The sequence below is a fragment of the Malus sylvestris genome, chromosome 17, assembly GCF_916048215.2.
Source record: "Malus sylvestris chromosome 17, drMalSylv7.2, whole genome shotgun sequence".
NCBI classification, from domain to species: Eukaryota; Viridiplantae; Streptophyta; class Magnoliopsida; order Rosales; family Rosaceae; genus Malus; species Malus sylvestris.
The window spans coordinates 9,598,770-9,611,178 of record NC_062276.1 but is presented as its reverse complement, the minus strand read 5'-3'; the positions used below and the strand labels follow the sequence as shown (position 1 = coordinate 9,611,178).

The 12,409-nt window shown below is 40.0% G+C and overlaps 3 protein-coding genes across 3 annotated transcripts; 2 read left to right on the top strand and 1 right to left on the bottom strand.

Annotated features, from left to right (window-relative positions):
- The first annotated feature begins 2,096 nt into the window (after positions 1-2,096).
- Positions 2,097-5,846, top strand: LOC126610790 (scarecrow-like transcription factor PAT1). Its single transcript, XM_050278921.1, has 2 exons — positions 2,097-2,208; positions 3,796-5,846. Exon 2 carries the CDS (start codon positions 3,910-3,912, stop codon positions 5,563-5,565), a length of 1,656 nt encoding a protein of 551 aa, XP_050134878.1. The 5' UTR covers positions 2,097-2,208; positions 3,796-3,909; the 3' UTR covers positions 5,566-5,846.
- A 143-nt stretch (positions 5,847-5,989) lies between these two features.
- On the bottom strand, positions 5,990-9,657 carry LOC126610791 (WRKY transcription factor 1-like). The gene is made up of 5 exons (XM_050278922.1): positions 9,461-9,657; positions 8,066-8,729; positions 7,829-7,979; positions 7,604-7,735; positions 5,990-6,828 (listed from the first exon to the last, which is right to left on the bottom strand). Exons 2-5 carry the CDS (start codon positions 8,661-8,663, stop codon positions 6,294-6,296), a joined length of 1,416 nt encoding a protein of 471 aa, XP_050134879.1. The 5' UTR covers positions 8,664-8,729; positions 9,461-9,657; the 3' UTR covers positions 5,990-6,293.
- A 920-nt stretch (positions 9,658-10,577) lies between these two features.
- On the top strand, positions 10,578-12,409 carry LOC126610782 (uncharacterized). Its single transcript, XM_050278909.1, has one exon. It carries the CDS (start codon positions 10,771-10,773, stop codon positions 12,274-12,276), a length of 1,506 nt encoding a protein of 501 aa, XP_050134866.1. The 5' UTR covers positions 10,578-10,770; the 3' UTR covers positions 12,277-12,409.

Here is a 12,409-nt window from a genome sequence, read left to right as displayed (position 1 = left end):
GTTCTCTCCATGCTCAACCGTGTGTGTCACTTTCTAATATATATAATATAACGTGTGTATCACTTTCTCATATATATAACTTGGTAATTAGGACCCACTAAACCCTGAACCTTACCATGCTACCCTTCCGCTTACACCAAAATTAGTCCACTACTTCGAGATTAAATTGAATTTAGCTTGTGAATAATGCTAATAGCAATCTTACGTTAGTTGGACATATGCTCGTGGACTCATTCAGACCGTTAACACGACACATGAATAGGGATGATATTAACTTGTGAATAACGCTATAAATAGTAGTCTTATGTTCGTTGGACATATGATGGTGGACTTATTTAGACCGTTAACATGACACGGGAATGGGGTTGATTTTGGAGTCGGGATCATAGTCATTGTTCTAAAAATCCTTACCTAGCACTGCCTACGTCGCTGGCTACTGCCTCGATTAGTCCTTAAGCGTTTGAAAATTAAGAAAGTGCGTGAGACCAGTTTAACCCGCCTAGCTCGCCTAAACCCTCCTAGGCACTCGCCTAGGTTGCAACCTCACTTAGATAGAAAAATCAATAACTTTTATTTTGCATTTTATACAATATATAATAAATTTATTTAAATCCGTCTAGGCCTCTTCTAGGTCCCGTCTAACCGCTTAGGCACTAGACCCCAGCCTACTGTGGCCATCCCTAGGGTCTTGTAAAACCTTGACCATAATATTTAGATTAAGCTTGTGTGTGTCACTTTAATATAACGTGTGTATCACTTTCTCATATATATAACTTGGTAATTAGGACCCACTAAACCCTGAACCTTACCATGCTACCCTTCCGCTAACACCAAAATTAGTCCACTACTTCTAGATTAAATTGAATTTAGCTTGTGAATAATGCTAATTGCAATCTTATGTTAGTTGGACATATGCTCGTGGACTCATTCAGACCGTTAACACGACACATGAATAGGGATGATATTAGCTTGTGAATAACGCTATAAATAGTAGTCTTATGTTCGTTGGACATATGCTGGTGGACTTATTTAGACCGTTAACACGACACGGGAATGAGGTTGATTTTGGAGTTGGGATCATAGTCATTGTTCTAAAAATCCTTGCCTAGCATTGCCTACGCCGCTGGCCACTGCCTCGATTAGTCCCTAAGCGTTTGAAAATTAAGAAAGTGCGTGAGACCCGTTTAACCCGCCTAGCTCGCCTAAACCTGCCTAAACCCTCCTAGGCACCCTCCTAGGTTGCAACCTCACTTAGATAGAAAAATCAATAACTTTTATTTTGCATTTTATACAATATATAATAAATTTACTTAAATCCGTCTAGGCCTCTTCCCCGTCTAACAGCTTAGGCACTAGACCCCAGCCTACCGTGGCCATCCCTAGGGTCTTGTAAAACCTTGACCATAATATTTAGATCAACCAACCAACATATTCTGTATATAGAAGGAATTTGCAAGTGAGGAGCATGGCTGGCTTGCTTGACGAAGATCCAAGAACCAGTAACAAAACTGAAATAGTCCGTTGGATTAGTTGATGTCATGCTGACTTGCTCCATGTGCATGTGAGAGGGAAAATAAACCAGCTCATCTAAAAGACTAAAATGATCAATTCAAGTACAAGCAAGCAACACATGGCTTAGTTATACTAATCAAAAGGGTATATTGGTAAAATCAATTTCGAGCAAACTTAAATATGCGCTTAGATATTGTAAGTGATAGAATAACTTTATTATTACGGCCCACTAAAATTCTGATATTCGTTACTTCGACTGATCATGAAAAAGAGTATGCTGGTCTCATTATTAGTATCTTATTTTATACAATCGTAAGCCAAATTAAATCATAGGATTTGCTAAAGAAAATTAAATCATAGGAAGCAGAATTTGAACAAAATTGCACATCAAGAGCACATTCGCACATCCGTTCTAATTAATATGATCGCATTTCTGATTTTCAGGTGTTAGGTTGGACATTGACCATATGGTTGTTGCAGTAAAGGGTTATACAACTTGCTGACAAACAAATCCCACTGGTAGTAATGTAATTTCACAATATTTAAAGGGCTTTTTCCAAGTCAGAATTTTTTATATTCCACAGGTGGGTTCTCTTCTTCTTCTTCTTCTCTCTCTCTCTCTCGCCGAGTCACTCCCACTGTCAGAAAAAGACTGGTCTTGGGTGGAATTTCAAGCTTCAAATTCCTTCAAACAAGGTATTCCTATTCCTTTCAACCAAAGACTTGGTATTTTCAAATTGGAAGTCATCATTTACTAATTTTTCCATTCAAATCCTCTGTTTTAAATTGGCAATTCTGGTGGTGTTGCAAACCAGTCATTTCCTTTTTGGGAATGTTTTGAGCTCTGAGTTGTGTTTTCATGGAGGATTCTCTGTTACTTGAAATGGGTTGGTGATGTTGCTTTAAGGTATATTATATACAAACTTTGCTCTCCTTTTGGTGGATTTCATGGCGCTCTGTTTTCGATATCTGTGTTTTTTCTCTTTCTGGAAAGACTGAAGCTTCAAGTATGAAACTCTTGTTTTTGTTGAGATTTGGTGTCCCTTTTGCTTTATGAACTATACATTTGATTGTTTGTGGAAAGTTTCAAACTTTATCATTGGCTTAAAACCAATGGGGTTTCTCAAAAATCGAAAATTTGGGTTCGAATTCAATGGTGTTGGAGCCAAAAATTAAGGACTCATTTGGAAGCGTTTTTTAAATGACTGAAAGCGCTTTTAGTGAAAATATTTTTGGGTTTCAAAAGCACTAGTTATGTGCTTCTTGTAAGAAGCACTTCACGTGCGTTTTCAGGATTCACTTGCATTTTTCCTAAGGATTGGTTCAAAACATATTTTTAACAAAAGCGCTTTTAGTCATTTTAGAAGGACTTCCAAACGAGCACTAAGCTGTTTCTGTTTTCCTGAGTGCTTTGGGATGATGATTTGGTGGTGAAATGGTCATTATCTGTTTAACTTCCTGATTTTATAGTTAAAGTATTAATTTGAATTCACCGCGGTTATTTCTTTTGTGATTCATTTGGCTGGAGAGTTTCGTACTTTTTTTCGTTGTCGAAATGGAAAGAATGTGGCAGTAGAGAGTGGTTAAAGGGTTAGAGAAGAGAGTTGTTGGGAGAATGGCTAATCTTGTTAATTGGAAGTTTACCGTTGAGATTTGAGATCATTTGGTTTTATAGTTTACTAGAAATTAGGCTAATATTGCACCAGTAATTGTATGATCAATGTCAATTTATGTTTTTTTGAAACTTTTTAATCTCTTTTAATTGCATAATCATATTGATGGATTGGATGGATTGGTTCTCTACCGGTTTTCACGTGTCATGTTCGTCATTTTAGATTATTTTCGTATGCTATACTTGATTATTGGTGAATAAACTCCAGGTTGGAAACACCAAGGAATTAAAACAACAGGTTTTGTACTTGCTTTCTTAACTGCTGAGATCAATAAGTTTGATGTTGAAGTTGTGAAATTGTTCTCAAAAGATTTACCTGTATTTTGCTAATGCGAATTTCTTTAGTTGTTCTACAACTAAAATTGTTAGTGAACTATTAGGCTATCATGCACCGTCTTTTCCATTTACGAGAACTCCACTTCAGCCTCTCCTAACTCCGAATTGCATAATGACTAAATCTTATCATTTTTCCTCATGCTTTTCACTTATCTTTGTGGTATTGCACAGATCTCGTTTTTTTTTCTTTTCTGCAGATTATGCTGGTTCTGTGTTATGTCGTGCCCTCTTTGTTCCATATATCTGTGTAACCGAGGTCTCTTATTGTCATACAGATAATGCTTCTGGCAAGCGAATTCGAAGGTTCCTTTATAGCTCTGACGAAGTTTGGATAACACAAATAGAAAGACACTTTTTGGCAACAGAGTCAACAAGGAGACTACTCTTCAATGCAAGCATCGAAGCAGCAGAGAAGTTCAGGGATGTCAAACCGGTTGCATTATCAGCCAATCCAAGAAGTAGAAGCCTACTGCTTGCCTCGGTTCCAAACTTTGGACCCCCAGCTACATTACAACGAGAGCAGCCAAAGTACCCACCTCCCAATGCAGAGTTTCCACTACTGCACTTTGGAGTCTTCCTGGTCTAATGGTAGCTACACCATTTATAACTCCCCATCAAATGTCAGCTTCTCACCTAGTGGAAGCCCGATGTCACAGCAAGACTCTCATTCATATCCGTCTGAGCGGTATCATTCCCCTGACCAGACCTACAGCTCTCCGATAAGCGGATCCTGCATAACTGATGATGCACCTGACTTCAAGTACAAGCTGAAACAATTAGAAACTGTAATGCTGGGTCCTGATTCCAACATTCTTGATAACTATTGCATTAATTTCCCGAATGGAGCGAGCAATACCCTGCCAGACACAGACAGCTTGGGACAGATTATGGAATCAATCTCTAAAAAGGATTTGAAGCAAGTCCTCATCTTCTTCGCAAAAGCAGTAGCTGATAATGATCTGTTAATGGCACAATGGATGAAGGATGAGTTACGCCAGATGGTATCGGTTTCAGGTGAACCGATTCAGAGGTTGGGGGCATACTTGCTGGAAGGACTAGTTGCACGGAAGGCATCCTCGGGGAGTAACATTTACAAAGCACTGAGATGCAAAGAACCAGCGAGGTCCGAACTCCTCTCTTACATGCACATTCTTTATGAGGTTTGTCCCTACTTCAAGTTTGGGTACATGTCTGCAAATGGAGCCATTGCAGAAGCCATGAAGGACGAGAACCGAGTTCACATCATTGATTTCCAAATTGGTCAGGGGAGTCAGTGGATCACTCTAATCCAGGCTTTTGCATCCAGACCTGGTGGACCACCCCATATCCGTATAACAGGTATTGACGACTCCATGTCAGCTTATGCCCGTGGGGGAGGACTAAATATTGTGGGAAAGGCGCTGTCTAAACTTGCTGAGTCGTTTAAGGTGCCGTTTGAGTTTCATGCTGCAGCCATGTCTGGCTGCGACGTTCAGCTGGGGCATCTTGGTGTTCGACCTGGGGAGGCTTTGGCTGTGAACTTTGCTTTCATGCTGCACCACATGCCAGATGAGAGTGTCAGCACTCAGAACCATCGGGATAGGCTGTTGAGGTTGGTTAAGAGCTTGTCTCCGAAAGTGGTGACCCTCGTTGAGCAAGAATCTAACACAAACACTGCTGCATTTTATCCACGCTTTGTAGAAACACTAAATTACTACACAGCTATGTTTGAGTCAATTGATGTTACTCTTCCGAGGGATCACAAGGAGCGGATCAATGTGGAGCAACACTGCTTGGCTAGGGAGGTTGTTAACATAATAGCATGTGAGGGCATTGAAAGGGTGGAAAGACACGAACTTCTTGGGAAATGGAGGTTGCGCTTCGCAATGGCTGGATTTACACCATACCCTCTAAGCTCATTGGTAAATGCCACCATCAAGACGCTGCTAGAGAACTACTCTGACAAATATCGACTTGAAGAGCGGGATGGAGCACTCTATCTTGGCTGGAAGAACAGAGATTTGGTTGCTTCTTGTGCATGGAGGTGCAAACCGAGCACGAATTGATGCTTTTTTTTCGGAATGGAGGGGAGGCAAGCTTATAGAACAGAACATGTTTTTTCATGTGTTCATACCCTTGTAAGCCGCCAACTGTTATAAGGAGGCATTTCATGGTTGTCTCAGTAACTGAGAGAGAGAGAGAGAGAGAGAGAGAGAGAGCTTGGATTGGCCCAAATGTTTTTTTTTCTTCCTTTTTTGAGGAAGTTTAAGTCTAAATACCATCAAATAAAGAGAACTGAAGGAAAGAGATTGGGAGATTTCTTTTCCCCATGTTCATCATACACTAATTACTTGGGTTTTAAGGTAGATTAATTTAGGTCAGATTATGAATTTTGTCCATTCGAGGAGGGTTAGTGCCATTGTCCTTGAATCGCAACAATTAGTAAACTATAGCGTTTAAACCGCAACAATCGATACCACAAGCCCAGAATTATTCAAGTAAACTATGCGATACAACCTTCATATATAAGTACTAACATGACATGAGTCCTCCTTCCTTAGTCTAATCCCTACATCTCTGAGGTCATTCAATCTATATAAATAATTTACACAACTTTTGTTAATTTTCCAATCCTCTGTTGATCATTATTGGCATTCCACCAGAGCATCCTCTCCTGAAACGAAAACAAGAGGAACAATGAATAAGATAAACCCTAGCACCGGGCCTGTCCTGATGCATTGATGCATTGATACATTATTTAGGGCGTCGATGAATCTAGATCCAGCATTGCAGGTTAACTATCAACGGGTTCTGCTTTCGGCTTTTCTTGCTCCAATGGATTACTTTCTGGACGCAGATTATCGCAAACAACCATATCATCGCCTTCTGATTTAATTCCCAACTCAAGAGTTTTCATTTGATCTGCTCTACAAACAATCATGTAAGGGGGTTCGCTTTCTTTTGTGGTACATGCTTTTGCAACCAACTTCTCATGTAGTGTTCTTTCAGGGCTCAGATCAGAATCTACGACCACATCAGAGCCAGCAACATCACGTGATTTAGTTTTCCGTTGCTTGCTTGGTTTAACTTCATGTTCTGGGCTAGTATCACGGCATACAGCATTCCCCTTGGGTACAGCACCAGACTCACTAATGCGGGCCGTCGTAAACACGTTTGATGCTGCTGTATTATGGGTGACAGTCCTTGTCGGGGGCATATCATGATCATGTTGCCCCTCATATGTGGCTATAACCACTTTCGAATCATGAGACGCCCTCTCTACATGTTTCCTAACGGGGCATCCAGGATTTGAGCATCTGTAGTAACTCCTACATAATGCAAGTGCAGAAGCAGAGCAGAGTCAGCAACACAGTATACCAAAGAAACTAAGACAAATAAAAAAATGCCAAAGAGATTAACTGAAAACTTTGAAACACAAATTGATTCCGTTCACATCATTATATGACATTGACACTAAACAAGACCAAACTAAATAAAACAAGAAGCAGGGCACGTTTGAACAAAGCTGATAGATACAGTCACTATTGTCTCAGAAGTAATAACATCTAATTCTTCCAGTTTATCCCAAGAGCAAGATACAAGACTAGAGATGCATACGCAAATTACACGAAGGAAAAGAATGTCCAATGTGATCAACGCAATTACTGCGCATGCAAGTCTCAGACTGCACAAGTTTTCGATGAAATTGTAAAAAAGGCACTATGACAGACATTGGATTGCACCATTAGCCTCTAACGTCAATTTTGATCATAGTCCAGAATCAGATCATGGGTGGAATGTACCGTGTAAAATACTTTCACATCATATTACATTTGCAGTTTAATGATAGCAGTTGCAAACTTGCAATGATGAGTTAAAATTTTTCTTTACCAGATCGAGCACAAAGATTAGGGTTAAATTTCATATCAGCTGATAAAATCAGCTCTCAGGCCAAAGTTCGTAATGAAATTTAGTCTGTATAAGCAGTGAAACTATCAGACGTGATCAGTGCATTTCTGTATTTCCAAACCAATGAGCAGAGTGGAAATTTGGTGCACACCTCATATAAATCGTCAATACATGGAAGCATCAAACTGATTATACCTTGGATTTGGATTGCCTTTCACTAATTTCTGCCCATATTTGCGCCATCTGTACCCATCACTCACTATATCAACCTCACTCAAAGTCTGAACAACCACGGGTAATGAGTTGCCTTTATGTTTTGCCTTCTTCCTGATATTTTTTTTTTTCAATATCAGTTAAACAAAGGTAAGTGTTATATACCAGTGCACAGGAAAATTCAAAATAGCTATTGCAAGAACATACTGTCTTTTAGGGTCAGGATCGCCATCTCTTGTTCTATTTGACTGAGCGAGCACACCCTGCACGGCTTCAGTAACTGCAACGCTTGAAAGCTGTGGGGGATCTACTGGCTCAATCTGGTTAGATGCGTGGCCATGCGCATTCGACGATTTATCTTCAAATACAAGGTCATCAAATAAATTAAACAGGATTTGGCATTGTAAGAACCATAATCAGATAACAACTAAGATTCATTCTCACCTTCACCATCAGTTTCCAAAACCACTTCTGGTCTTCCGTCATCAACAATGGATACAACAAAACTAACAGCTGCTGGGACACTTTGGACTTTAGAATGCTCATGCTCACCAAAGTATATGGTATCTGTTATCTGGCCACTATGTTTACGTTCCACTTGCCTCTTGACTTCACATTTTGGATGCGTACATCTGTAGTAACTTCTTACATATGAATTTCCCTTGACAGATTTCTGGCCATATTTTCTCCAGTGATAACCATCGTCTAACACTCTCTCAAGTGTAGTAGATGGAGTGGTTCCTTCTTGACCAGATCGCAAGGCAAGTGCAGTGGTTTCACGGGTTTGCGGGGTTTTCTCAGATGTTAAAGAGGAAGCACTTCCTTCTTGATTTGGTTGTGATGCACTAACAACTCCATCAGGCACCTGCGACGCTTTCTCAGGTGTTAGAAATTGAGCAGTTCCTTTATGATCTGATTGCAATGGATAGATCCCTTTATTAGGAGTTTGATGTGGCACATTAATTTCACTATCAGAACTCTCTTTCTTTTGTAATACATCAGAAGCAACTTTATCTGTCCCATCTTCCCCTCGAGAAATCATGTGAACTTGATTCTTTATCACACCCTACAACTCAGCTCAGGATGACACATCACAGTTGATCTCGGCCTGGAAAAAAATGCCAGAGCAGTCATAAGGTAATGTCCCAATATACTTAAACGAAGATCACAAACACCACAATTGCCGTTTTATAAAGAAATGAAAGACGACACTCCTCCTAGTCCTCGGTTATTAATGTGAATGGGTGAGTTTTATACTATATGAATTAATCCGTAGTGTTTTAATTTGGTTAAGCATATTACTTGAGCAGGTCAATCAGTTTTGCCACTAATATTTCAAATTTTGCTACGGTTTTAGGATGTTCGTGCTCACCAAATTTTTCAATACTGCTGTTTGTCCATATTTTACAAGGGAGAGAAAAAAAATTAGAAAAATACCACCCAAAATTTACCTAGAAATATAAATTTTAGCTCGAAAAAACACAAGTTCATAACTTTAAACAAATTAACTATTGAGTCAAATGATTAGCTCAGCTCAGTTCAGTGAGGTTCCAGGAAAATGAAAATAAAGCAATGGAAAATTATGGACTCAATTACGCAATTTTCTCGCACTTTCTCAGCAACCAAACAGAGCATATGCTAATCAAGTGCTACAACTACAACAAATAATTAAAAAATCACAACAAATAAAAAAAGTCAAAGCACATGATTTGAGGTCGATTAGATTTAAAAAAAAAATAAACAGTAGAATTATAAAAAAATAAAAAACTAATCTCAAAAGCATCAATTTTGGAACTCGTACAAACCCTATACACAGTACCAAGAGAGAAAACTACAAACCCTATAAATTTCGCGATCAGTTGCTCCAATTCCGCAGGAAGCCAGCGCCCGGAGATTACATCAGAGCCGTAGATCACGTCGGCGGTGGTGATTGAGCTGGCGGGAGGCAGGGAGGAGCTGGGTGGCAGTGAGAGAAACGAGTCGAAGCTCTCTGAGTCTTTGCCAAAAGTCTAATCCGATGGGGGGGGTGGGGGAGAGAAAGAGGGGGAGGAGAGATATTTGTTACCTGTGATTTGGTGCACGGAAGAATCTTTGTTCCTTGGGCTGTCCCGCGGTTTGATTGGTTATAAGCCGTACGAATCTTGGGCATGTGGGCCATATGCTTTTTCTTGGAGTTTGGACCTATAACGCCATTTCCCGGGTGTTGTAATTAGGCCGTGCAGCGGGGCCCATTTTAAAATCATTTTTTAATTGAATTACCAAATATTTTACTAAAAAAACAAATATAAAATAAAAATCATTTTTAAGGTAGAAAAATTTATATTTTCTTTTTCCTATCTCATGCTTCCAGAATACAAAATGACATTAATTTGAATTTGGTTTTTAAATTGATGGAGAGGAGATATTGAGCTTGAGACACGTTTAAATATTGGGAATAGAATATCACTAAGAAGTAAAAAGTTGGATTAAGTTCTCTCTATATGAAATAAAAATAACAAATTCAAACTCAATAGAGGGAATATCACGTTTTTCTTGTAGTTGCGGGCACTCTTGCTCTGTTTTCTGTTCATATAGGAGTTACATTTAATTAAAGAGTTAGGATAATATACTAGAGATACAATTTAAAGCAATTTCTAAAAAATATAATTATAGTTTCTTGTAGTTGTTTAACACATAAACAAAAAGTGAATTTTAGAGTAAATAATTTTTTTGTTGAAATTTCTCGATATTTATTGCTAAAATTTTAGAAATTGTGTGCTTAAAGATATATTGAAGCAACTTTTTTTATTTAACAATGATTATTTATGAAATTTGAACTTATATATCTTCTTCTTTCAAATAAAGTGAAATTTGAGTATAATTAGGCCAAAATATTAAAACTTATTTTCATTTTGTTAAAATAAATAATAAATAATAAAGCAAATAAAAACATATAAGACAACAGTTGCCAGGAGATACGCCGCCAAGCACAAGCACACGCGTTTCGTCTGCTTTCCTAAATCAGCCCCAATTCCAATCCAATCCACACACGAACCTCAAACCCTAATTCCCAAAATTCGTCCTCTAATTCTTGCCAAAACCCTCAATTTCTCCCCATTCCAATCCCACCATCTCCTTGTCCCAAACCCCAATCCTAATCCAGAAGCAGAATGCTTCTCACACCAGGTCACTCTCCTCGCCACCTCTCATCCCCTTCGCCCTCTGCAAATTCCGATGCTTCCGTCCAAAACCCTACGAATTCCACCCAAATCACTCCCAAGAACCCTAAAGGCCATCCCAAGGTTCTCGACGAGGACACCTATGTCGCCGCGATCGAGAAGATCATCGAAAGGGACTTCTTTCCCGATATTTCCAAGCTCCGGGACAGGCTCGACTGGCTTGAAGCGATCAAGACGCGCGACCCGGTTCAGATCCGAGATGCCCAGTTGAAGATCATCGAGCGCCGCGGAAAGAAGGTAACTCATAATCCTGACCCTGATGGTAGAACCCCAGGTTCGACTTTTATGCGTAGTTATACCCCTGCCGATGAATTTGATGGTAAAACCCCGGTTGCTTCGAATGTGGGATTGTCTGGTGAGGTAGGGTCTAGCGGCGGTGATGATAGCGTGGAGGGATCATTGTCGCTTGATCAGTTTTTAAGGCGGTATACTAGTGAGGACAATTATAGTTTTTCGAATATTTTGGAGAAGGTGAATAGGAAGAGGAAGGAGAGATATGAGTATTTGACGGAAGGCGAAAAGGAGGACGTTAAATCAATTGAGGATGTGAAGAGGGATAGGATTACAGATGGGTATGGGACGTCAGATCAGCCGCCTAGTACATTGGATGGGTGGAAGTATACGGCGAAGAATTTGCTGATGTACCATCCAGCTGATCGGGGTGAGGCTCCCTTGACAGAGGAGGAACGTGCGAATAGGATGAAGAGTTTGGAGAAGGAAATTAATCGACCCAACACGCGATTTAATGGGAAGACGATGGATTCCAGGCCAAAGGAGGATGCTATGGCTGAGTTTCTTTATACCACAGTTGCAGGTGCAACCCCAGTTATTATGGATAGAGAAGGGGACAAGTTGAAGAAGTATGATTTGGATGATTTGAGAAAGACTCCCAATCTGTTTTATGTGGAATCGGAGAAGAAAGCCGATAATGGTTATCGTTTTGTGAAGACACCCTCGCCTGCACCGGGTGTTGATGAATCACCGTTCATTACATGGGGTGAAATTGAAGGGACACCTCTGAGGTTGGATCTTGAGGACAATCCAGTGGATATTGGTGGCGGTGAAGGGCCTCAATATAGGATCCCATGCCCGCCTGTAAGAGACGAAAAGGCTCACTCACTGTCAAGGGAAGCTGCACGCAAATTGAGGGAAAGGTCAAAATTGTTTCACAAGCCACCTCTGCCATCGCCTTCTAGAGGTGGCAGTGCCAGTCCAAGTGTGAGGACACTCTCCCCTGCTGCTCAGAAGTTTGTAAGAAATGCAATGGGCAAGTCCTCATCTTCTATTGATGAAACTCTTCGTGCCAGTTACCGAGGTTCAAGTCCAGGGTTTACTACTCCTAAAGGTGGAAGGAGTGTGTCGAGGCTTGGAAGCCATGCTAGTATCGTATCAAGATCACCTTCTGCTGCAAGGGAGGGCACTAATCCTCATTGGTAATTTGGAGTTTTCTTTGTTATGATGTTCCATTGTAGTAATCAATGCTTTGTTTGGCACTGGATAATCCTTCTGTTTTCAACTATTTATGTAAAATTTCTGTGCTGGTTTATCAATGTCAGTTTGGATGCTGTTA

What these genes read in the sequence shown, in the direction of transcription:
- LOC126610790 (XM_050278921.1), top strand. Translation starts at nt 3,910, where the DNA reads ATGCAAGCATCGAAGCAGCAGAGAAGTTCAGGGATGTCAAACCGGTTG.
- LOC126610791 (XM_050278922.1), bottom strand. Translation starts at nt 8,663, where the DNA reads ATGATTTCTCGAGGGGAAGATGGGACAGATAAAGTTGCTTCTGATGTA. An exon ending in GATCCTGACCCTAAAAGACA is followed by an intron (nt 7,736 to 7,828) that starts GTATGTTCTTGC and finishes AAAAAATATCAG; the next exon opens with GAAGAAGGCAAAACATAAAG. An exon ending in AAAGGCAATCCAAATCCAAG is followed by an intron (nt 6,829 to 7,603) that starts GTATAATCAGTT and finishes TGCATTATGTAG; the next exon opens with GAGTTACTACAGATGCTCAA.
- LOC126610782 (XM_050278909.1), top strand. Translation starts at nt 10,771, where the DNA reads ATGCTTCTCACACCAGGTCACTCTCCTCGCCACCTCTCATCCCCTTCG.